General features: G+C 36.0%; 1 protein-coding gene across 1 annotated transcript in view; it reads right to left on the reverse strand.

The window, feature by feature from the left end:
* Positions 1-515: 515 nt before the first annotated feature.
* Positions 516-24470, reverse strand: part of Tcte3 (t-complex-associated-testis-expressed 3) — a 25241-nt gene continuing 1286 nt past the window's right edge. The window contains exons 2-4 of the mRNA XM_010628909.1: positions 18273-18479; positions 1305-1463; positions 516-678 (exon numbers count right to left, since the gene is read on the reverse strand). Coding sequence (XP_010627211.1) covers positions 568-678; positions 1305-1463; positions 18273-18479 — 477 coding nt within the window. The 3' untranslated portion in view covers positions 516-567. The remainder of the gene's footprint in view (positions 679-1304; positions 1464-18272; positions 18480-24470) is intronic.

Here is a 24470-nt window from a genome sequence, read left to right on the forward strand (position 1 = left end):
ATGTTTTTGATATAAAAATTCAAGCAGAAAGCCTGTATCTAAATAATACAACTCTTTGAAACTTCACACGTCCCTAACAAAATAACAGCTTTCTTCCAGGCAGATCTAGAGAGAATTTGGCCCAAAATTTCTCAGTCAACCCAACACAGGAAAGGACATTGCAATGTTCCTTCTAGAATTCTCTAAAGGTTAAATCTGTATCTGAGACCATCTGGAAGCACTTCAGGAAGAGTTCCCTGGTATATAACTTCTTAAAGTCAGCTATATTAGGTAGGAGAAACTAGAGTGAGAACCATGGGAAATTTTCAGCCAATTCTTCCAAATCTTGTGAGGAGGAGCATTGTCCATGATGAGGAGAGCCTTGAGTGGTAAACCCTTGTCCTCTAGATATTTCTTAGCAGTAAGGCAAAAAGCATTCCTGATCCACTTGTTTGTTGTTAAAATAGTACAATTAAGAAGCTTCAATTGGAGATAATACAATAAATTAGAATAATAGGGTTCATAAATGTGTATATTTCATTTATTTTTTAAAAGTTTGAAAGTAAATTGTTTAGTATATGTATTTAGCTATTCACAATAAACAGCAAACACCAAGGCCAATGCCACATAAGATTCAGTTTCATGTTTAGCTTCTACCCAGTTGTCCCATGCAGCATCCCAGATCCACCTGCTGGCAACCTGTGAGAGAAATTTTTCAAAGACCAAATTTCATTTGAACATGTTAAGAATTTTAAAATTCATACTAACTTGATTTTAAAAGAAAATTACATCAATATCTTAGAAAGTTGTATTTAAGAAGTAAGTTGTCCAGTTTTCCCTTTTATGAAGAGACTCAAGAATGATACTGATTGGTTCGCTGTGACCTTTGCTGGAGTCTTGCTTGCAGTGGCCATGGACAGGAACAGAAGGCTCTGTTTTCAGGCGTAAGAGCTCTGCACACAGTATTACTTTGTTGTGTTATTGGCCATGGTTAGAAACCCTGCTTTCCACCCTTACAAGAAATGACAATGATGACAGGAGCAGCCTGCAATGTGTAATCTTAATGTTTTTGTTTTACCAAGCCACCCATGATCTGACCTCAGTCTCATAACTCTGCAATTTCAGAAATTTATAGCAAAAGGCTATTTCTAGGTTGGTACTTTTCAAATCATTTATAGTAAAAATAAAATCTATTTAATAAAATTATCTTGCATTCCAGAAGCACCTCAGGAATTCAGTGCTTTGGAGTCTTCACAATAAATAACAGATCCAGAAGGAGAAGGTGCTCATAGTTCTGACAGATGCTGGATCAGTGGAGTACTTACATTTATTGCTTGGCCGGTCTTTTGAATAAATAATACTTTTATAACGAACTTATAACGGTGGAACCCAAATTCTTTGACTGCTAGCAATATTTGGTCTGCCAACTGAAGAGACAATTGAGATAAGCCTCTATCATCATATTTAACATCTTTTAGACTTTCCTTCAAAAAATTAAGAAAAATATTGAATTATTCAAATGTTTTTGATATAAAAATTCAAGCAGAAAGCCTGTATCTAAATAATACAACTCTTTGAAACTTCACACGTCCCTAACAAAATAACATTAAATAAATTTAATGCTTACCAAATTTATTTCAATAATAATTTTGAAAAAAGTTATTTTTATTTCCACAATATGTTCAATTCTCTTCATGATCTATACTTCAACTGTAAATTTCATTTTTCTGGATTAGTCTGTAAAAAAGTTATTAGAAGGACCCAGGGAAATTTAAAAAAGGAGGCATCTGGAAATTCATAGATAACGCAAAGAAGCCTTTTATAATTTGTATGAATTCATATTTGTGTTTACCCAAAGTCACTTGGGTCCAGAACCTTCCTCATATTATTGCTGTTTCTATCAGTCCCTTTGAAGTAAAACCTGCTCCTTTCTTCTCCTCTCTCTGAGTCCTTTCACTCCATGGGAAAATGCAAAGGAGATCAATGATTTCTAATCACATTTATTTTAAAAATTAGTAATATAGCTTGGAGGAAATACGCATGGTTCACTGGCCATGAAACAGTATTCTTTCTTACAAACCAAGGGCTGAAATGGACTACCTCATAAGCAGATCCACACATGGCTTTGATTAGATGACTTGGTTATGAGCAAACCCAGGTTACAAAACTCTTAATTGTGGTTCTAGTGATAACAAATAGACTCCTACCAGCCAATTTCATCAGAATGTAAAACCAACCAAGTAAATATTCCCTCCCTTCCTTCCCACTCACTTCTGTCCTTTCCTTCTAGGATGCTTCCAGAAGTGGACCTAGAAGTGATTGTTTTCCCTCAAGCATTTGGCCTTAGCCCCGTTTTCCCAACTTCAGTAGCAACCGTCTGTCTCCTTAATCTAACTCAAAAATCAGTCTTTTTTGAGAAAAGCCCTGTTGCCCACTACTGGTCTAGGAACTTCCCCCAACCCATATGTGGGCTATAACCTTTACTTCACGGTCCCACGATGGCGCCCCTAAACCAGAATTCTAAGAAGTAGCAGCTTTGGGTTAACAAGAATCGGCAAAAGTTGTATTTGACAACTTTGTCCTATTATTTCAGACGGTAAAATTGGGCATGTTCATCTCTGGTTGTCTGACATCACATCCAATTCACTCATTCATTGTCTGACAATTGTAAGCACCTCAGCTGGTAATTAAACCCAGAGTACATAATTTTAAGAACTCAGGGGATTGACTAGAAGATAAGTTCCTTAGCCCAAGGGGTTATCCTACTTCCAGATTTTCTAAAATCCTTCTTATCTCACTCAATCCCTCTTACCTTGTGGGCCAATGCTGAATGCTGTCCCTCTCCCTTTTCACCCTCATGACCCAGGTTCCCTTTTTTTCAGGCATGAGGCTGTCTATAGTACCCTATGTAAAGCTCTAATGGCTTCTAACATAAAATGAGTGGATAACAGAGTAAGCTTTCCATTTTCCCCCAGCCTACAGATTTACCTCTCTCTGTTCCCTCTCCTCCTCTGTGTTCCTGTTCACTCCACACTCACCAGGCCCTTTTAGTTTGCTTAACCCTACATTTCCCTTTACAATGAACACTGAGCTAGCTCTCCTATGTAGAGAGATACCCACAGGCTCCACCGATGCACACATTTCTGTGTCTTGTACATATTCACAGTGTTCCTGGGATGCATGTGAAGATGTCTGCTCCTGTGGGATCCCTAGCATGTCCATAAGGTATTCAAGGCCTTGTCATACTCAGTACAATTTTATAAATTATCATGTGCTAAATACTACCTGAACTACTACTACATTCAATGAAATCACTTTTTGTTTTGTTGGCAGTGCTGGAGATCAAATCAAGGACTTGTGCATGCTAGGCAAGTACTCTACCACTGAGCTACATCCCCAGCCCATAGATTCAATTTAATTCAGCCTATGTCATAGGGACAAGTGAGATATATCAAAAATATATGCTATTAAGGAAAAAGAAAATGTGGTTTTTATATACAATAAGGTACTACTCTGACATAAAGGATAAATTTGAGACATTTTTAGGTAAATGGATGCACTTTGAGACCCTACTGTTAAGTGAAATACACTGGACACACTCATTTATATATCACATTGTTTCTTTTGTGTTAGAAACCCAAAGGATAAATCAGGACTGAAATGGGAGTAGGAAGAACTTGTTTAAATGGGAAGGGGAACAAGGGAGGGAGGAGGAAAAGGGGGGAAGAGAAAAGGAAAAAAGAGAACAGAAGGAAAAATGGAAATAAAACTGTTGTACATTAGGGGAAGAATGGTTGAAGGGAGGGGAGAGGAATGGGGAAAAAAAGAAGAGTTAAAATATGCTATGTACAGGTGCAAATTCCCTATGATGAACATGATCATTAGTATCTCAAAAGTGTGTCAATAAAATTAATTTTAAAATATATGCTGTTATATCACAAATAAATGTTTTATTGCATTGAGTTGAATATCTCTATGTCCTAAAGCCACAAGCCATGATATCTCTGCCAAATATCAGCTGACAATTATTAGTTAAGTTTAGAAATACATCTAGCTAGAGTCTGTGATAATGAAGAAAGGCTGCCCTCCTAAAATATACTCCCTTGTCATAGCAATAGAGTGAAAGGCACTTGCAAAACAGAAGATGCATGAGGGCGCTCCAACCTTCCTTCTCTTCCCAAAAGATGATGAAACCCTCACTAGAAAGATACACCCCAGACCCATGCCAGGAGGAAGATATCTCATTGCCAGAAGTGGTAATGGAAGCCAAGGGGAATCTGTAAACAACCTTTATCTAGTTAACCTGCATCTTCCTTGTCACTTTTCCACAACTCTGTGCCCAAGCCCCTCTGACTGGTTACATTTTGAGTTTGCTCCTCTTTGTCCCAACTAGCATGTGTGTGTTTAACTCTTCTTCTCTGTGTCTGCATTTCCTTGTGAAGGCTTCCATATCCACTTAAAAGTTACTTAAATTTCTGATTTTCTCCTGTTAATATGTACAATGTCAGTTTAAATTTTAGGCCAGGAAGTAACACAAAAAGGGCAGAAGAGAAATTTTACCTCCCACTTTGGGGGGTCTCCTAAATATTCTTCAGTCCCTGTATTGAATAAAATATTTTAACTGTTCATAATTTAAATAGGGCAAAAGATTACGTTAAGTGATCTGATGAAGTCAAAATTTAAATTATCTTTATGACATTAAGAATTAGTATGGCTGTGGTATGAGAGAGAGAGAGAGAGAGAGAGAGATCAAAACCTCTCTGTGTATCAGGGATTCTGTGTAGTCTGCACTGCACACCCCAACCCCTCAAATGAGTCCCTCACCTGAACTTCCAGATGAAGAATGCTATCTGAGAAGGGTGTGCTTGCAAGACTACAAATGGCCACAATTCTCAAATGCAAGGTTTCTGCTGACTCACTGACTGCTCTAAAAGACTGTGAAACCCAGCATGTGCAGCTCAATGTAACACCAGACTCCCAGCACCTATCTATCACTAACAGGCCCAATCAAAACCGTTCAAAACAATATATTTCACCTCACCTCATTGTTCCCCCTTTTTTTCCCTTTAAAAACTCAGTCTTCAATCTGGAAGTGTGAATTAGGAGGATCACAAGTTCAAGCCTTGCCTGAGCAAATTAAAAAGACCTTGTCTTAAAATCAACAACAACAACAACAACAACAACAACAACAAGAAATTAAAAGGACTGGGAATGCAACAGATTTCATCCCAATACCACAAAAGAATTAAAACGAAAATCTGTCCTTATTTGATGGAATACTTGTTGGGTTTCTAAATGAGCCTGAATTTTCAGATTTGCAAATTTATTCTTTACCTAAATAAAAATTGCTTTGCCTTTACTTTAACATGGTTTTTGATTTCTTGGTTTACTCCTTTAGGATTGAAACTGCTGTACATTTTTCCCCAACTTTTCCTTATAAAAATTCTTTAAAAATTAAAAAATACAGAAATATATAAATAATAGAACAATGAACAAATAGTTAAGAATTTCACTGAATTTATCACCATGCACACTTTTTTATTGTACCATTTGGGAAAAAAGTCATATTGTGGATACCTCAACCCTAAATATTTTGCCTTGCTTTTCTAATAAAGGCAATCTCTTATAAAATCCCAATGCATAATTAAATCAACAAAATTAACAATGCTATTAAATTGTTACTATCTAGTGTTATTCCCAATCATTCAAATTTCCCAAATTGTCCCAAGAATAAAGTTATTGTTTATTTTCAGTGGTCCATGTAAGTACTGTGCTACTTCAGTTATACTCCCAGTGCTAAATTTTAACTGATTGTTGTATAAACCAAGATCTAATCTAAATTCATGCATTACTTTGGTAGTCAATTATGCAGATTGTTTCAATAGCCTGTAAAATATTTATAAGCTACCTTAATTAACATATCTGAAAAATGGAGTTCTGGCCAAATTTTCTATTATACCTGCTATTAGTCAAAGAATGTTGTGGGATTAGCAATGAATAGAAATGAAGAATTCTAAAGCAAAGGTAGTTGCAAAATAATGCACAGCAGCGTCTGCCTGACAAGCAGGACAGAGGGCCAGCATCTTTCTCAGTCTAGCCATGTTGCTACCCTGCCTCAGGGTGACTTCCCTGAGGCAGTAATGATCAAAACCCCAAACCTCACAGTCCCAAATGGTGAAATCCCAAAAGCTCAGAATCCCTAACATCTAAAATACCTAAAGATCAGAAGCCTAAAAACCACAATCCCCCAATATTAAGCTCCCAAGCCCTGAAGTTCTACAGGGCAAAATCTCAAAATCTGCAATTCTCCTGGGGGTTAGGGATATATAAGAGGGGTAGAAAGTCGAACTATGGCAAAGGAAGTAGTACATATTTGGTTGTATGTGGGATAAGTGCCATATCGTTCTCTCACATAATGCTCTGTCCCTTCATACACAGCACACAATTCTTTTCTTAAAAAACTGTCTTTCTTCAGAAAACTTGAAAGTTCAAGGAATTCAGCAGCTTATGAATCAAGGACACTTGCTGGCAAGGCTCCTCCAGAGCTTCAGAACATATCAAGTGTAAGTGATTCTTTGTGTAGGATTTGAATGCCAAAGGTAGACTTCTGGTATTTACCATACAATTTAACATAGAAAAAAATAGCACTTGCTTCACTTTGACACTTTCAAAACTGTCCTTGTTATATTTAACAAATATGAATGATTTATGCCTATGTTGTATAAATAAAATCTGAAACTTACCTTCTCATGTGTATTATGACAGGAAAAAGCAAAGCACATTATAAATGGTTATTTGAAGACTTGGTGGACTTTGCAGAAGAAAATTCATTTCAGTTGAATCCCTAAACTGTGACAGATTGGAATTCAATGTAATCAAGGCTTTTTAAAAGTGAATTTCAAGGTGTTACCTTGTAAAACAGTTTGTGTATTTTCATGAAGCCCACTGTATTTGGTGAAAATGTCCAATGAATGGTTTGGCCATACAACATGGCAATGATAAAAACTTCAATTTAAAAACTGTGTCATTTGTCTGCACTGACATTTCTTCTAGCTGATGAAATTCTAGGACCTTTTAAGATTAAATGAAAGCCACATTTGTCTGAAGAAGCCAGCAAAGTTGTTGAATGTTTCAAAAATAATTGTGCAGGTACAATAAGAAGACACATCAGTGTTGCTGCTTGATCACCAGTATTATTTCTGCCAAAGTGCTAATCTGTGTATTTTTGCATGTGGAATAGATTTCCACAAACTGCCAGGCCAGGGATTATAGCTCAGTGGCACTGTGCCTGCCTGCTGAGTGCAAGGTCCTGAGTTCAATCCCCAGCCCTGGAAAAAAAAAAAGAATGTCTAGATTTCTACAAATTCAAAACAACAAAGAAGCATGGCAGAGAAGATGCAGAAGTTTAATAGGGGATGAAAATGCTAGTGTACATCAAACTGTAAGAAAATATTAAAAAGAGCAGCACTTTTTTTTGGACCAGAGATAAAACTCAGGACTTTATGCTTGTGAGGCAGGCAACAGCAAGGCTGAGCTAAATCCCAAGCCTAAAAAGAGCAGCACTTTTAAGCAGAAAAGCATTAGCAGGCATGGAGACAGGTTTCTGGGGGATACTTGAAAAGCAAAAGAGACATGATTTTTTTCTACTTCCTTTGCTTTCTCAATCATTAGCTATAGATAAAAATCACACAATCTCAGTTTAAGAGAATGTAACCTTTGAGCATGCTAAGATCCAAGGCATATACGAAAAGCAGATCATAGATGATGGCTGGAAAAACCCCAAAGTCTCAAAACAAACTAAACACAGACATCCACCTAGGGAGTAAACAGGGAGCTAATAGGTCAACACAACCCATTTTCCTTGTAAAAAACTGAATGCAGAGGAAGGAAAGGATATTCCTTGAAAGACCTACTTAATTACATAAATGTAACCTGAGACCTAATTCAGTGTAACTACCATCTTGGCATTTGCCCACCTTAATACTTGAAGTTGTGCTTTTTCTCACTCTGAAAATCTATCAGTTTGCAATAAACTCTACCTATACTCCGAATAATGACTTACGTTTCTTGTCTCTTGGCAAAGATTTGAAAAAGATTTGACAAAGTATCAAGGTGTGCTGTCAACACCTCACAGTTTTTAGGATCTGGCCTCCCAGTGACAGCACCATGTAGGAAATGAAGGTGGATATATTCTATGAGAGCCAGGTCCCAGAAAAAACACGATGCAACATTTCAACTACTAAAAGTTGGCAAACTTTTATGGACCACTTCTGTAACTGTCCATAATCTATGGTGTAATGCATTTTTTCACATCAAATTTTCTTCTTTTTTAAAGTTCTGTCCTCCATTTTAAATTATTAATATTTTTTTACAACTCTCTCATGTATTTCATGGTTGCAACATTTCCAGTACTGAAGGTATAATTTGTATAAATACTTAAGAATTTTAATTTCTTTTATGCATTTCTTTGCAAATTTGACAACACAGAAGAGCACTTTTGCAACACTGACTTTGCAAGTAAGCTTTGTGTACACGTGTAAAAGCATGGGAACTTCCTCAGTAAACAAAGAGATGTCCTTTTCATATATCTGCATTTGGGAAAGAGAGAATGTCTTAAGTTCTTGGCTTTCTGGGCTACTGCGTATGCAGTTGGACCGCCTCACAGTTTTGATTAATTTTTCCAAAAGACTTCAATTGTTTATCATGGTTTTGCTGATTGTGAAGCTAGGTTCATGTTAATTACCAATTGTAATGATCCATTTCACTTTCTGATCTATTCTTTGTTAACCAGTTTGTCTGCTCGTAACTATTATATCTACATTACTATCATTAGTATACCTGAGAGTTTGTACTCTTAAAAACTGGTGTGCTGTTGCAAATATTTCAAATAATTTAAAATAAATTCCCCTTTATTTGGTATTGTCCCCATAGTTATAGTTTTGATATTTTTATCTTTTAGGATTTTAGACTCTAGGAATTTGATTTGGGGGAATTTCAACATTGAAGATTATGGCATTCAGTAGCGTATCTTTCAAGATTATGTCCCCAGTACCCCTAAGAGATGTCAAAAAACAAGAAATCTGTATAGAGTATACAGGTCCAGAATAATAGTATAATAGACAGCTAAGTTAAATTGAAATATTTTAGGCATTCAGACAGGATTAGCCCCTCAAGAGAGTCAGTGCAGAAAATGAGAACACTTTACAACTGTGGCTGGAGGTACATCTGTTGAAGGCCAGGACTTGAGATAAAGATGAAATGACCAGGCCTACATGCTTTTACAAGGGATAGACAATAAATTGCAAATCATACTGTAACTGGTATCACCTGGTCCAATAAAGTCTAGATAGACATCCGTCGCCCAGGTGGGTGACCAGGACCTTTGGATCCATCCCTTCCTGAAAAGACCTTTGTTCTTCCCATGTACACTTGCTACACAACTTGCTTCCCCATTGCATCACTTATACATAAGTGGCTATACTTATAATCTTATTAGATGATCAAGTTTTGATCCATGTTGCATCCACTCATGATTTTGTATCCCCCTGATTTTGCTCTATAAAACTTCCTCTGAGAAGTGGGGGTCTGTGGCAAAGCACTTTTAGGTCCCCTCCTGTGTTTCAGGAGCTCTCTCTCTCAATAAATTTTTAATCTCTGTTGTTCCTTCGAATTTATTCTTCAATTTTGAGGAACACGAACTCAGCATATCTGACATTTTGTAGGTTGGGAGTTACATTTTTCCCCTATATCAAATTTCAGATATCAAAGCTAGTATAAATACTATCTGTATTAGTATTAATATTAAAGTATTAGCAAAATTGAAGAAGCTGTTTTGAGTTAACTTAAGTTTTAAGCTACTGTATTAAATAGACGTTAGATTTAAGAAGAAGGCACTCTATGCAGAAGATGGATTACTTGCTTTTAAAATTTTTATAAATTTATTCAGCAATGAATTTTTCACACACATATATCTAAGATTTTTAAAAAGTTATTTCTTATAATATGGGAGAAACTTGGGATCTGAGAGATAAATAACTTATGGATAATTAAGAGATGCATGAAATAACAAAAGAACATTTTCTTTAGGCTAGCTCATAATATCAACGTGAAGATTATTGAGTATGACCATGATGAACTTGGATATTTTCCCAGATAATTACTACAAAAATTAGGGTAATTATACTGCCCATAAATCTTCATACACAAAAACCTCAAAGCCATATTTGTGAAAGATAATTTTATATGACAAGTTAAGTAGGTCAAAGAATGCCCAGATAGCTAGTAAATTTGGAGGAAAAACTCAGTGCAGTGCCCACCATTTTACCAGAGTATTTAATCAGGGATTAACAGTGAGCCAAAGAACAACTAAGTACTATACAACAACTCCACTTCAGGGTTTCCACTTACCCTTCCATAGTTAGTCAACCACAGGTGACAGTGAAGAGTGAGAAATTTAAAGCTCAGGTCTGAAAGGAAAGGTCGCCTCTTCCATAGTGAAAACCAAGGCCTGGCAAATGTGGCTTTTAGAGGAGGCTGGATCTAAAGTTGCTGGTATCAAGTCCAGCAGCCTCTTGAACCCCTAGCCCACTGCCTATATTGAGAATAAACCAGTGCTCTGATGCTTTTCTCATTTACCAAGTGAGTGAGGACACACCTCAGCTCACACAATTATCACAGTCTGGGATGTATGAATAGAGAGACCTCTGGAGCAGGGCAGGGCACCTCACAAACCAACAGGCTATAAAGCTAGGAGGAAAACATTGTGACTTGTTGCATTCTAAGACTGCAGATCCTAGAAAGAAACCATTCATTAAAAATACATAGTAATATGTTTTTGGACACATATTTTCTTTTTTAGTATTGGGTTTTTAGAGTTTAGGATTCTTTTTCTTTTATTTTATTTCTTTCCTTGTGTTGCTTGTTCCCCTATATTTTATTGTCTGTATTTTTTATTTTTTTATATTTTCTGTTACATTTATCTAATACTATTAAATTCCTTTTACTGAATAGAATATACCTTAATCTCACTTTTTGTCCTTCTAATATTCCACTGATTAAGTTTTCAAATTCTGTTTACTTATTCTCCAGTTCCTCACCTCATTATTATTACTAGTATAACCATCAAGCTTAATAAAAACTTAGTAACTCTGCTATTACTATTGAATACTGTTCTATTGTTAGTGTGGGTATAATACATATTTACTGTTTGTCAATATTTTGTTTGTATTACTGCTTATGTTATAATTATAGATCTCTTTTCTGTGGTTAAGGGTAGTAGAGTACTGGCTCATTGGGTATGTCAAGATCTACTTTGTCTTTGATGCTATAACTGTTCCTAATGTTATTCTGCCAAGGCGACATAGTTGAACTATTAATTGTTTTTCTATATGCTTGTATCTGGATCGCCCTCGTGTCATTAATAATACTGCAGTCCATTGCTGGAGAACTGGGTACTGGCAGTGTACCCTCCCAAATAAATGGAGGTAGTTGGATCTGGGTATATGGGCAAAGGCCTATAGTTATCTATGCCCAGAGAGCTTGAAGAGGTCACTGAAAAGGACTCCCTACTAACAATGAAGTCCTCCATTATGAGCAAACCCCAAAACTTCAGTGGAAACACACACACAATAAAACAAAACAAAACAAAACAAACCATAGAAACATGAGAAGACAAGGCAAAAAAATGTCTCAAAAAAATTCCAATTCTCCCAAAGCTGATTATGGGACATTGGGGGCTGGGATCAAAAACCACACAGCCAAACTACTTGATAGCATAATAGAGAAGATAAAAAACAGATCAATAAGGAGCTTGGGGCCGGAGATTTAGCTCAGTGGCTCCTCTGCCTGCCTTGAAAGTGCAAGATCCCGATTTAAAAAAAAAAAAGGTGCTTGATAAGTTCAAAGAACATAAAAAAAGCCAAAGAATTTAATAAATAAAACAATAAGTTTAAAGTAGTCATTAATAAAAGCTACCTGAGCTACAGCAAAAAATACAAAATATGAAACACCCATTTAGAAAAAAATTAAGAGTCTATGAAAAAACCTCAAACAAAAATTTAGGAAACTAGCAAGGGATTTTACTCAGTGGTTCTGCTGCCTGCCTCACAAGCACAAGAACCCAAATTTGATCCCTGGTACCACCAAAAGAAAAAAAATTAGGAAATTAAAAATTCTATTGAATGTATGATCAGAAAAAGCTACTGATATGAGGACAAACGGTCAGAAGTAGAAGATAGGATTGCTGTTGAAAACCAATTATTCAGAGATATCTTAAAAACTCCAAGAAAACATGAAAAATTGATCTAACATTGCTAGATGTTGGAAGATTAAAATTAATTGGAGTTAATGAAAAAAACAGAAGACAGCACAAATGGCATAAAAACCAGTTCAAAGAAATAATAGCAGAAAAACCTCCAAATATAGGGAAAGAAATAAACATATATAGAAGGAATATGGAACTCCAAACAGCCACAATCATAAAAGAATACTTCCATAAACATCATAGTAAAAATCCAAGAAGCCCAATAAAAGAACTAAATCTTAAAAATTTTTAGAAAAATCAATGGATAACTTACAAAAAAAAGGCAAACCAATTAGAATTAGAGCAGACTTTTCAACACAAATCTTAAGTGCCAGAAAAGCTTGGAGTGAAGCTCTAAAAATAAACAGCCTCCAACCCAGAGTGATATAGCCTACAAAACTATCTTTCAAAACTGATGAGCGGCGCCACCACCATCTCTCCAGTGCCAGGAAGGCCTGCTTGGGCCCAATACATGGGACCAGGTAGCCGCACCCTCCCCTGCCTTCACCACTGCCATCGCTCCAGAGCCAGGAAGGTAGCCATGCAGGTGCCCCTTTAAGCACTCCTCCCCCTGCTCTAAGACCTTCTGAGTGTGCTACTCTTTGGACCCACTCTGCAGAGGCAGAGGTGGTCATAAAGGGTATTTTTCTGAGCTCCCAACTTTGAATATCTTTAAAGAAAGGGTGGGGGAAACCTGTTGCAGAACTCTGGAATTCAACCCTTCAGGAGGTCAGGAAACTCAATCTGGGCCTTGCAGCCTGAGGTCAGTCTGAGTTGGGAGGTCTGCCATTGGCTAGCTGAGATCACGGGTCTTGGTTCTGCACATGGCTGCACATGTAGTATATTATTACAGCAGATATATAGTCTGAAAGAGGCCCTTCAAATTCATTTTTTTCTTTTTTTTCCTCATTCCACTCTGCAAATTCTTTCTTTTTTCTGTCCTCTTTCTCCAACTCAGTCTCTTGCTCCACCATATTATCCCTCATCTCCCTTTCTGTTTCTGCTCCTGCCCTAACTCAGATTTTTTTCTTTTATCATTTTTTCTCTTTTCTTTATGTTCTTTTCTTCTGTCATTATACCTCACTCAAGGGTCAATAGTTTCAAGGGAAAGTGAGCCCCTATTACTGTTAAGGGGATATAGTCTTGTCCTTATACTTCTACTCTGTCTATCCCTTTTGAATTTAACAGTTTCCTGAAGATTGTGTGGTCATTCTATGTCCTCTGGCTTCACTTGAAACCTTCCCCAATTCTTTTACTTATCTACTCTTCTCGTCCTCTGTCTAAGCCCCCATTCTAAATGGTAAAGATGCTATATTGAAAAGTTTATTCACTGCAAACATATTTTGGACTGTTTCTTGATTTTAATTTAATTCACATGGTTTAAAGGAGCTAGACTAATGATTACCACAAGTGGTCAATTTGCAAGTTGTACTTGATCATACTGGGTTGCTGATTGCATCAACTGGGATAAAGGATTGCGCTTAATTTAATGAGCAGTTTTCTCTGATATTATGAAAATGAGAATGTCTATGAGTCATTAGAGACCCAAAAGCTAAAGCACAACTATATCAGGAAGATTTAAGTAATAACACGATAATTAAACCAAGGACAACCCAAAAGCAAAAATAAAAATGAGGAAACACTTAAGCAAGATACAAAGACAGACTTCCAGTTCACCAATGGCAAACAGTAGGGCAAGGGAGGATGAAAAGTCTGATAGCGAACCACCAGGACACCCCAAACTCAAAGCACGGAAGTAACAAAACAGATCAATCAGGCTCTAGAAAAATTCAAAACAGAAATAATAACGTGCCAAAGATTAAAACTGGACCCTTATCTTTCACCATGCACTAAATTAAAATCCAAGTGGATTAAAGATATAAATATTAAAACAGAAACACTAAACTTGCTGGAAGATAAGTTAGTCAGAACACTTGAAGACACTGGCATAGGAAAAGACTTTATGAACAAATCCTCAGTAGCACAGGAACTAGCAGAAAGAATAAAAAACTGGGATCTCATCTCATTAAAGGGCATCTGCACTGCAAAAGGAACCATCAACAGAACTGAGACAACCTACAATGTGGGAAAAAAATTTTACCAGCTGCTCCTCAGACAAAGGACTATTATCAAGGATATATAAAGAACTCAAAACAATCAGACCCCCAAATATAAGGATCCGATTCAAATATGGGCATCTGAAATGAACAGACATTTCTCAGACAAAGAAGTAAAAGCAGCAAGTAAATACATGAAAAAATGTTCCACATCACTGGTCATTCGAGAGATGCATATGAAAACAACACTGAAATTCCCCCTTACCCCATAAGGAATGGCCACTATTAAGAAATCACTCAATAACAAATGTTGGCAGGGTTGTGGGGAGAAAGGAACTCTTCTCCATTGTTGGTGGGAGAGCAGACTGGTGCAACCACTATGGAAATCAATATGGAGATACCTCAAAGATCCGGGAATAGAGGTTCCATTTGACCCAGCCATCCCTCTGCTGGGTATCTTTCCAAAAAACTTAAAAGAATCATATCACAGTGACATATGTTCACCTATGTTTATAGCAGCACAGTTTGTAGTAACAAAAACTTGGAAACAGCCCATTTGCCTATTAATTGGAAACTGGATAAAGAAGATGTGGTTTTTCTATAAAATGGAATACTACTCAGCCATAAAGAATGAGAAATTAGATTCATTCATAGGAAAATGGATACATATTGAGGTTATACTCCTAAGTGAAATAAATAAGTCACACATGTGTAAATACCAAATAGTTTCTCTGGTGTGAACAAACTATAATAGTATATAAGAACCTAATGCGATAATTGACAATGTGAAATAGGAAGAAAAAGGCTAAAGGTGTAGGGAAAGTGGGAAGTGTAGGAGAAAGGTAATAAGGAAAAGAAAAAAATAGGAGAAAATGAAAAAATGGAAATAAAGTGTTTATAAATGGGAAGAGGAAGAGGCGGTGAAGGGAGGGCAGGGGCAAGGGGAAAAAATGAGACCAAGACCTGTCATGTAAAGGTACAAGATCCCAATGATGAATGTAACTGTACTGTATACCTAAAATGTACCAATAAACTCAATGAGAAAAAAAACTGATGAAAAATAATGTTTTTTCATAATGAAGACCACCTTAGAAATTGATGATCACCAAATCAGCAGTACAAAAAATCCTCAAGGACATCTTAGATAGAGACAATGAAGCCAGCAATGTCAAAAAGTCTAATAGAATGAATACATCAAGCAGGCCAAGCAACTAAACAGAATGGGAAAAAATAACCAGCCACAGGACAATAAATGACAAGAATACCTTTCAGTAATAACTCTTAATGTGAATGATTCTATAAAATTAATCCTCAGTGAGGAAAAAAACAAATTGTCAGACTAGATCAAGAAACAAAATTTAATGATATGCTATATACAAGAAACACATTTAACTCAAAAAGACATTCATACACTAAAAATCAAATGATGGAAAAAAATAGTCTATGCAACGATTACCCAAATACAAGCAGAATTAACTGTCCTATTTTCAGACAACATGATCTTTAAGTCAAAAAATGACCAGAAGAGGTAAAGGGAGTCTCTACATGTTGGATGAGGGAAAAACTCACCAGAAAGAGATAAAAAATTGTAAAACCACACACACCAAACACTAGCACACTCAACTTCATAAAACAAATACTACTGGACAAAAAAGATCAGGTAAACATTAATACACTTATAATTGGAGACATCAATACTCCATAATTACAAATAGACAAGACCAAAAAAAAAAAGCAGAGTTTAATCAAACCTTCAAACAAATGGATTTAATTGATATCTACAGAATGCTCCACCTAAGAGAAAACACACTCTTCTTAGCAATACATGGAACTTTCTCCAAAATAGTCCACATACTAGCTATCAAGTATGCTTAAATTTAAAACTATTTTAGAAATAAAAAATTTCCCATGCATATTACCAGATTACTGAAGACACCAAATTCTGTAATTCTAATTAAAGTTACAATAAAAAAGGAAATAGGAGCACATGAACTCTGTGCAATATATGTATTTCTTGTATTGACATACTTTTCTAATGTGCTTTTAGAAAGCACCCTACTATTAAAGTGTAATTTATCACTTAATAACTGTTATGTTCATGGTTATTTCCATAAATTATTGGGTATTTTTTATTATTTTCATTATAGAATTTGTATGGAAAGATCAAATTCAACTTTTAGACTCTTAAGAATAAAACCAACTCAGGAATGTAAAATAATAAAATTATGTTCAAATCTATTCTACCTCAGTAATATTTTTAGCTATTGAATAGTGTGGGACATGTTGAGATATTCTAAGGGTAAGGATAATTTGTTGCATCTGGCCCCAAAACTAAGCACATCTAGTGGGCTTGTTATGGCTCATATCTAGATGTCTCACAAAAGCCTCATTTGCTCACAGGTGGGACTTTTCAGAGGTGGCTGGATCTAGGTTGTATAATGCTAGGATCAAGCATGTGAAGCAGAGGCTTATTTTTGGTGCAATGCTAGGATTAAAGCTACCTCATTCGGAGTGTGAGTGCTAACCACCTGTGAGTGGATAGCCTTTATAGAATATAAGTAACAGAAAGGTTTGTTGCTTGTTGCTTGCTGCTTGCTTCCTTGCTACTTCACTGCTTTGCTGCCTTCTTGCCTTTCACCCTCCATGAACTGTTTCTCTTTTGCAATGATCTTCTTTCATGACACTCTGCCCTGGATTAAAGACAACTATGAACTGAAACCTCTACAAACTGAGCTAAATAAACCTTTTCTTCTTTAACTTTAGGCCTTGTGTACTTTGTCATACCAACAAAAGTAACTAAGATAGGGCCTTTTTGGACTTTGAAGGTAATACATTACTCATTTATGTTTATTACTTTGATCTATTTAGAAAGTGACACAAAAAGATGCTAGTTTTTACTGTTGTCCAGACCACCCCCCAAAAAACTGGGGAGTTCTGCAATAGGTCTAGCCTTCTAAAAGCTGCTCTGCCACTTGGGTCAGGAAACCCATTAGAGATTTGCATAAATAGCAATATACATGCTATGTAAAGCTATTGTGAGGCCCCTAAAGGAGAAGTATACCATAGGCCTTCAAATTTTGAAACAAGTCCTTGCTGTCATCTGAAGTTAACTATTCTCCTTCTGCACAATATTGATCAATTGGAGATACTGAATGTTTAACTATGGAACACCAGATTACCATGCAACCTGCCCATTATGGACTGTGGTAGTAAAATTTTTGCTTCTTGTACCCCAAACCTCATGCTTTTCTAGCCTAAAGGTCTTTAGTTCCAGGGAAGGAATTATTTTACCATGAACATAAATATGATTCCAATGAATTCAAACTTATGACTGTTACACGGTAACATTAGGCTTTTCATACTTCTTAATTAACAAGCAAAGAAAGGAGTATGGCTTTGGCTGGTATGACCAGTCTTACCTATCTGGGAAAACTGGACTACTCTACAAAAGAGAAAACAGAGTACATTTGAAATTTAGGAGATTTTGTAGTGTGTCTCTTAATATTATATCCTATGCTTACGGCTGATAGGATAAAAAAGTGAAGGAAGGGTGAATTTCCCTTTTTGATGGAGCTGAAAATTCCATCTCCTACATGTGAATATTAATGCTCTAGGTTCTTGGGTTTGTACTCTTGAACTGGGACTTATACAACTAACTTGCCTAGTTCTCAGGCTTTTGGATTCAGACTGAAATATACTACCACATTTCTTTTGGATTCATACTGAATAAACCACTGGCTTTCCTGGTTGTCTAGGTTATGCACAGACCATGGAAACCCTTGATCCTTGTAAATATGTAAGCCAATTTTTATAATAAAATTCACACACACACACACACACACACACACACACACCCCTCCTGTTTTTCTGGAGATTTCTACTACAGTATTGGAACTATATATAAATGTGAACTACATCCTCAGCCTTCAACCTACCTTTAATATCTGTTGAACTTTAGTTTCTACTGAATGAGCTTGAAATTTCTTCATAGGCTCCATTCTATATGAATTAGCAAACTTTAATTTTGACAGGTCACTCTTCCATTCTTTACCTATATCAGCAATTGAGTCATCAAATGGAGGTTCTACATATTGAACATCATGAACTGATTCTCTTAGTCTTTCTCTTAAGATCTGTGCATACTGGAGAAAGGAAGAGTAGAAGAGTGAGGGGACGGAAGAGAGGAAGGTAGAAAGGGAGAGGGGAGAGATAGAAATAGATCACTTGTCAAATTGTAAAAGGTAATTTCAGATTGAAGAACCCTGGTATAGAGGGCAAGGCAGACACAAAGCTTGGAAATCTGTTATAACAGACTTCTATGAAAATGCAGTCACTAAATCCTAGATTTACTCATATCAACTTGGCAAAAGAAAAAAAATTTTATTTACACACACAAACATAGATATGCAAATTTGTGTGCATATTTATTTATTTATTTAGGTACTGGGGATTGATCTCAGGACCTTGAGCTTGTGAGGAAGGCTTAGTGCCACTGAACTAAATCCTCAGCCAATACACATATTTTGATGGTGGAATGTTAGTCACATATCTACAAAGAATTTCTACGTCTTCTTGGAGAACTGGCCTCTTTAGTAACACGTAATGGTTGTCTTTATTCCTGACACCATTCCTAGCTTTGTTGTGCACCTTTTCTGAAATTAAAGTAGCTAGTTCAGCTTCATTTTGATAGTTATCACTATATATTTTTCTCCACCCATTTTCTTGCAAACATCCATTTACTTGCTCTTCATTTCAAAGTGGGTTTATTGTAGATAACGTCTTTCCATTTATTTATATCCTCTTCGATCTCTTTTTTCAGAGTGTTGTAGTTCTCAATGCAGAGATCTTTTGCTTCCTTCATTAGATTGATTCCTAGATGTTTCATTTTTTTGGATGCTATTGTGAAAGATATTGTTTCCCTAATTTCTCTCTCAATGAATCTGTTATTTGCGTACAAGAAGGCTATTGATTTTTGAGTGTTTACCTTGAATCCAGCTACACTAATGTATCTGTTAATTAAGTATAGAAGTCTTTTGGTAGAGTTTTTGGGGTCTTCTATGTAAAGTATCATATCATCAGAGAATAATGACAGTTTAACTTCTTCCTTTCCTATCTTTATTCCTTTTATTTCTTTCTCCTGTCTAATTGCTGTGGCTAATGTTTCTAAAACTATATTGAACAGGAGTGGTGATAGTGGACATCCTGGTATTGTTCCTGGTTTTAGTGTGAAGATTTTCAGTTTTTGACCATTTAGTATGATGTTGGCTGTTGGTTTTTCATAGACAGCCTTTCATAGATAGCTAGAAGAGACCTAGAATAGCAAAAGCCATTCTAGGCAACAGAGACATGGCAGGGGGTATCACAATACCCAACTTGAAATTGTACTATAAAGCCACTGTAAAAAAAAAAAAAAGCATGGTACTGGCAAAGAAACAGACCTGAGGATCAGTGGAACAAATTAGAAGATGCATAAATAACTCCAGACACACTCAGCTACCTCATCTTTGACAAAGAAGCCAACCATCTTCGCTGCAGGAAAGATAGCCTCTTTAAGAAATGGTGTTGGAAAAACTGGATTTCAACTTGCCAAAGATTAAAACTAGAGCCCTATCTTTCACCATGCACTAAACTAAAACCCAAGTGGACAAAAAAATCTAAATATTAAAATTGAAACACTAAACTTGTTGGAAGATAAATTAGGTAGAACTCTTCAAGACACTGGCATAGGAAAAGACTATGAACAAATCCTCAGGAGCATGGGAACTAGCACAAAGAATCAACAACTGGGATCTCATCTTTTTTTAAAAAAAGATTCTGCACTGCAAGAGAAATCACCAAGAGAGCTAAGAGAAACCTACAATGTGGGAAGAATTTTTAACCAGCTGTTCTTCAGACAAAGGTCTACTATCTAGAATATATAAAGAACTAAAAAAAAAATCAGACCTTCCAAATTTAAAAACAATTCAAAAATGGTCATCTGAAATGAACAGACATTTCCCAGACATAGTAAAAGCAGCAAATAAACATATGAAAAAATGTTCAACATCACTGGTCATTCAGGAGGTGCAGATAACAACAACACTGGGATTTCACCTCACCCCAGAAAGAATGGCTATCAAGAAATCAACCAATAACAAATATTGGTGGGGTTGAGGGCAGAAAGGAACACTTCTTCATTGTTGGTGGGAGTGCATACTGGTGCAACCACTGTGGAAATCAATATGGAGATACCTTAAACAAGCAGGATCAGAAATCCCATTTGACTCAGCTATTTCCTTGCTGGGTATCTTCCAAATAGAATTAAAAGAATCATACCACAGTGATATATGCTCACCAATGTTAATAGTGTCACAGTTTGTAATCGCTAAAACTTGGAAACAGCCCAATTGCCCATCAACTGAAGACTGGATAAAGAACTAGAGATATTTATACCTAAGTGGATACAAATTGAGGACATACTCAAGTGAAATTAATAGGACACACATGTGTAAATACCATATAGTTTGTCTGGTGTGGTAAACTAAAAGTGTAAATAAGGATCAAAATGTATAACTGATACTGTGTAACAGAAAGGAAAGGTCTAAAGGTGTAAGGGAAGTGGGAGTGGTAGGGGAAAGGTAAGAAGGGACAAGAAAAAAACGAGAAAAGGAAAAAAGGAAACAAAGTCTTTGTAAATGGGAATGAGTGGAGGGGGTGAAAGGAGGCCAGGGGAATGAGGAAAAGATAAGAACCAAGATATGTCACGTAAAGGTACAAGATCCTAATGATGAATCTAACTGTATTGTATATGTAAAACGCACCAATAAAAAACCTACATATCTGCTACTCTTTTGTAATTGTCGCCATTGTTCTTTGTTCCCACTTTTATTTACTTTTCTCCCTATTGTGATTTGAGCTGAGCATTTCACCTTCCATTTTATCTTCTTTCTTAGCATATCAGTTATACTTCATTTTTTTTTTGGTTACCCTAGTTTGACAACACACATTTAGAACAAATCTACATTAATTTTCAACTAATACCACAATACTTCATGAAGAGTGTAATTTATTCTAAAACATTTAAAATTCCTCTCTCATCCCTTTTATCACTATCATTCATTTCATATGAGAACACATACACATATAGGTAAAATGTATCTCTCACCATACATAACTGAAAACTTCATTGCTATTATTATTAACAATTATGTTAGATCAGTCAAGACTTGGAATTTTACCTTTACTTATTACTTCTTCTTTGGGCTTTCATTTATGTCCAAGTTTCTGACCTCCATTATATTTATTCTGTTAAAGAACTTACTATTTATTGTAAAGTAGGTTTACTGAAAAATTTCCTTAATTTTTGAGAAAGTCTTCATTTCTTTTTCAGATATAAGGGTAATTTTGCAGGAACAGAAATCTAGATTTTTTTCTAGAAATATTTTCTTTTACTCCACTCCTTCCTTGTATTCTCCCTCAAAAGAAATGTAATTATCATCTTTTCCTCCAAATAGGTAAGGTGTTTTTCTTTCGTTTTTTCTTGGATGTTTTTTCACCTTTAATTTTTGTAGTTTGAAAATTATATGCCTACATGTCATTTTTTGTTTGTTTTGACATTTTCCTATTAGTCCCTGATTTTCCTGCATCTACGCTTTTGCATGTTATCTGATATTATTCTTCAAATATTCCTTCAGTTATTTTCTTCTCCCCCTGGTATTCCCATTATAAGTCATTTACACTTCATGTCACTGTCCCACAGTGCTTGGACCTCCCCCACCCTTTAACCAGTTTTGGAGACTTCTGTTGATACATCATTGAACAAAGAGATTTCTTCTTTTGGTATGTCCTCTCAAGTTGTGTTCTGTTTAGTAGCAACAGGCCTATGAATGGCTTTCTCCATGTTACTGGTTTTTGAAATTTAGCATTTCTTTTGACTCTTAGGATTTCCCTCTCCGATTATATTGTTAATCACTTCTTGCATGCCACTTTGTCAACAGAGTCCTCAGAATATGAATCATTTTAAATTCTCAATGTCATCATTTCCGCCAAATGTGGTTTTAATGCCTGTTTTTTTTTTTCTGTTCATTGTGTTTTATAATTTTTCCCTTCATAGCCAGACATTCACTGGTAAAATAAAGTGCTGTAAATAGACTTCCTGTAATATAGTGATAATACACAGGAGGAAAGGAAGGAATGTATAATTTTTATGTTCAGGTCTCCCTTTTTTCACTGAGTCTATGCTTGTAGACAGAATTTCACAAATGTTTTGTTTTTCCTCCCTCCCTAATCCTGTAGGTGGAATATAGTAGCTAGAATGGGCTTAGAGATGGATATTGCCCTTTCCACAGGTCATTTAGAAATCCCCAGAAGACTAGGCTCTTTAACTCATTTCTCCTGTGTGTGGCTATTAAACCTCACCCATCATTTCTTGTCAGAAGTATGAGGGGATTTTCCTGTAATTATTTTCTGAGAACCCAGTTCAACTCCTGAAGGTGAAAAGCAGAAAAACACGAGGACCACTCAGTGTACGTCTGGAGTTTTGAACTCCAAGCATTATAAACATATAGCTTTTCTGAACACTGTAGCACACACCTGTAATCTCAGCACTTCGGGTTGGGACCATGATTGGAGGATCACAAATTGAAGCCCAGCCTGTATAACTAAGTAACTTAGTGTGGCCCTGTCTTAAAAAAAAAAAAAAAAAAAAAAAAAAAAAAAAAAAGCTGGGGATGGAACTTAGTGCAAAGGCTTTGGGTTCAATCCCCAGGACTGAGGACGGAAAGGTGGTCTCCGGGAATACAATTATAGTTCAGGTTTTACATCCTGATTGGTTTTTGCCCTCATGTTACCAGTAGGCACTAATTTTGGAGGCAACAATTTGCCCAATGACCTCACTTCTCTAATAGATGAGTTCATTTTTTTCAACCTCTTTAGCTTCTTATTACAATATAGTAATGACTCCCAAAGGCCTTACACCAAAAACTGGAAATGGGAATTTTGTTTTTGAAAGGTTTTCGGCTGGGTATAGAATTCTAGGTTTAGCTATTTTATTTCAGGACTTAAAGATGATGCTTCATTGTTTTCTGACTTGCACAGTTTCTGATAAGTCTGCTGATTTGTTTCTGTGCATACAGCTTTTTCCTAGTTGCCTTTAAATTTTTAAATGCCTGGTTTCAAGCATGTCTTGGTGTAATTTGTTTCTTGTGCTTAGGATTCACTGAGATTGATTCATAGGCTGATCATTTTCATTATATATGGAGATCTCATCCACTATTTTTTGTCCTCTTTCTTCAGGGACTCAACTACTAGAATACTAGCCCACTGGAAGCTCACAGAAGTTTCCTGAGATCCATTCCACAACCTATGTCTCTATATCATAGTAATGGGGCACATACACATAACCTCAAAGTAACCCTTTGTGAACAAACTATTCTCAAAATTACATCTCTATTTCTTTCTTATGTGTCTGATTCAGTACATTCATCAAGAGTATTCCTTTAGACAGATTCTTTGTAATCATTTTCTTAAAATTAAAAAGTTTTCATACATCTACTTTTAGGCATCTAGTAATACAAGTTAAAGTGAATGAACTTACTGATGTGGCATTTCCTTACATTAAGCTTATCTATGGTCTTACAATGAAATAAGATTGCTCATGAGATGCCAATACTTTGTTTACTTAAATACATTTTGTTCACCTTTAAGGATTTTAAATGCATATGCACGGCAAGACTGGTTAAGTTTCCAATTTTTAGTAATCTGCTTAAAGTTTTGTGATCTTGTTTTAAGCCATAGGAACTGATTCTTCTTAGAAAAATGCATTACAAAGATGGGAAAACCTTACAGTAAATTGGAAAAGCTGAAGAACTAGACTCAGAAAGACACATGGCACACTTCAGCTTGCCATGTGCAACCTGAATAAACCTCGGCCAAAAAAAAGTATCTAAACAGCTGTATTTTGGTTTCATCCTCTGGACAAAGTTAAGGACAGTGGTTGCTAATCCCACTGAAATTCTATCCAAAGAGGATAGAAAAAAAATGGAAAACAAAAAATGGAAAACAGATAAAAATCAAAATATGTTTGGGTGGGGATTTGGCTCAGTGGTACCACTACCTGCCTCGCTAGTGCAAGGTCCCAAGTTCGATCCCTGGTG

Source organism: Fukomys damarensis, unplaced genomic scaffold (genome assembly GCF_012274545.1).
Source record: "Fukomys damarensis isolate Sample0158 unplaced genomic scaffold, DMR_v1.0_HiC HiC_scaffold_14, whole genome shotgun sequence".
NCBI lineage: Eukaryota > Metazoa > Chordata > Mammalia > Rodentia > Bathyergidae > Fukomys > Fukomys damarensis.